Source organism: Temnothorax curvispinosus, unplaced genomic scaffold (genome assembly GCF_003070985.1).
Source record: "Temnothorax curvispinosus isolate PA1 unplaced genomic scaffold, ASM307098v1 QBEX01016078.1, whole genome shotgun sequence".
NCBI lineage: Eukaryota > Metazoa > Arthropoda > Insecta > Hymenoptera > Formicidae > Temnothorax > Temnothorax curvispinosus.
In genome coordinates, this window is record NW_020225858.1 from 1 (window position 1) to 2,338 (window position 2,338).

The following is a 2,338-nucleotide window of genomic DNA, read 5'->3' on the forward strand; positions in this document are numbered from 1 at the left end:
CTGTAATAAACAAATATAAAATTCATAAAACGGTGTTAAAAAAAACTTAATGTTTTAAAACATAATTCTTATGAGCATCAAATATTTTATTTATTATTTAATTAGATATTTATTTAAATAATTATATATTTTCCGAAAAAAATCTTTACAAAAATCAATTTTTATAAAATATTAAATCACTCCTTTTCTTCTATTATTTCTAAATCATGGTGAAATAAAACGGCTCGAGAATAAACCGGAAAAAATTACTTTTACACGAAATAAAAAATAATATTTACCGCAAAGTTGTTCCGCTGGCGCCCGATGCCTCTCCCAGGTCCCCTCCTCCTCTCAGGCTGTCCTCTCGGATTGTCACTATTGTCAGCTCCCTCGATGCAACACTTCCCGCGTCGCTATCTTCTGAAACATATAAATAAATGATTTGATATTAACTAATTCTTACGCATCAAACTTCTTATTCATCATTCAATTACACATTTATTTAAATAAATATTGTGCTAAGAGAGACGCGGCGTCGCTAAATTAATTCGCGAGATATAGATCTTCGGCCGAACAAGCTTCCGAAATATACATATGCGTTCGAACAGATTATCAATATCCGAATCTATACAATCTTCGCGATAGGTATTGCAATAAATGTTAAATGCAGAATTAATGCATGTTATACCACTTACCACTTAAATAAGTCGCGACGCCACTCGTTCGCAGCCGATCCATCTCATGCCCGTCGCGATCTGGAAATGGAAGAAAAACGTCATCAATATGGCGGAGACGCGTCATCCCCATTTCCCGCGCGGCGCGCGGACAACTTCTCGCGCCAAGGCCGCCAAGCCAAGAGTGTCGGCGTCGCTGGTCGCTATACGCGTCCCGCTCTTAACTTCGCGATCATGCATTTTCCAAACTTCAAAAATCAAATATTATAAACTCGCCTATCATTATTTTGCACTCTAGCGAATAGCGTATTAATATTTTTGACAGATATCCGCAATATTCGCACGACATTCGAAAATATGATCGCTTTCGCGATAGCCCTCGCGACGCGATCATTCGGCTTTCGGCCGAACAATTAAGTATCGCGGAATACGTATTTTCAAGAATCATTTTAATGCGGCGAGCGTCGAATCCATACTACGCGATAGATACTACAATGAATAATGCATGCAAGGTTATAATATGTGTTATACACTTACCAATTAAATGAGTCGCGACGGCACTCGTTCCGGAGCCGATCCCTTCCGTCTTCCGTGTCCATTTCTCCGATTGTCCGCCGCGATCTGGAAATGGAAGGAGTATTATACGTATCAATATGGCGGAGGTGCTTCGTTTCCGCGCGGGCAACTTGTCGCGCCGAAAGCGCCGCGGCCGCGGTTGCGGCGCGCGGCGTCAGCGTCGGCGCCGCGGCGCCGGCGTCGCTAGATCACTACGCGTCCCGCTGTCAACTTCACGATCATGAATTTTCCGGACTTCGAAAATGAAATATTATAAACTCGCCTACTATGACAATTGTTATTTTGCATTCTAGCGAATAACGTATTAACATTTTCGGTAGATATTCACGATATTCGCGACCCTCGAAAATACGATCGTCACTTTCGCGATTGCCCATCACGCGACGCGCCTTTCGGCCGAACAAGTACGATATACGGCGAAATACGTATTTGTCATATTTTTAAGAAATATCAGTACCCGAGCGCTAAATCTATACTACGCGATAGATACTGCAATGAATACAATACATCCAAGAGTAGTATATATGTGTTATTTTTACCAATTAAATGAGTCGTGACGACTCGTTCCGGAGCCGATCCGTTCCGTGGACGCCACGTTCTGGAAGTGCAAGGGGCAAGGGGAAAGGGGAACGTCATACGTCATCAACATGGCGGTGACGCTTCGTTTCCCGCGCGGGGCGTGCGGTGCGGCGCACGGTCAATTTCACTTCACGCGTCAAGAGCGACGAGCGATGCAACGCCACTATTACACGTCCCTTTTTTACTTTCGCGTTTATGCGTTTATTTTTCTCACTTTAACAATAAATGCTTGACTTACATAGCAGTCGTTTTTCGCTTTATGATCCAAGTTAAATATACAAGTTAATTTTAGTCCGGTATCACGTACGTGACACTACGCAAGTCAAATGAATGGCTAATAAAAGCGTATACCTAATGATACTGCGACTCGTTTATTTATACGTTCACAACAATTAATGGCTGCGTTCTGCCGATACTCCGCTAGCCTAGCAATCGTGAGCAGTCGCTCGTTTTCGCTCGTTTCCTCGCCTTTGACCCAATGGATTAAAAAGAGAGGAAACGAGCGACTGCTCACGATTGCTAGGCTAGCG

The 2,338-nt window shown here is 42.9% G+C and overlaps 1 protein-coding gene across 1 annotated transcript; it reads right to left on the reverse strand.

Moving 5' to 3' along the window:
• Positions 1-278: 278 nt before the first annotated feature.
• Positions 279-1,865, reverse strand: LOC112466362 (the record flags this gene model as incomplete). The annotated part of the gene is made up of 4 exons (XM_025034425.1): positions 1,769-1,865; positions 1,191-1,274; positions 675-734; positions 279-399 (listed from the first exon to the last, which is right to left on the reverse strand). Coding segments are annotated over exons 1-4 (362 nt in total), but the record flags the coding sequence as incomplete, so codon positions are not given.
• Between the last annotated feature and the right edge of the window lie 473 nt (positions 1,866-2,338).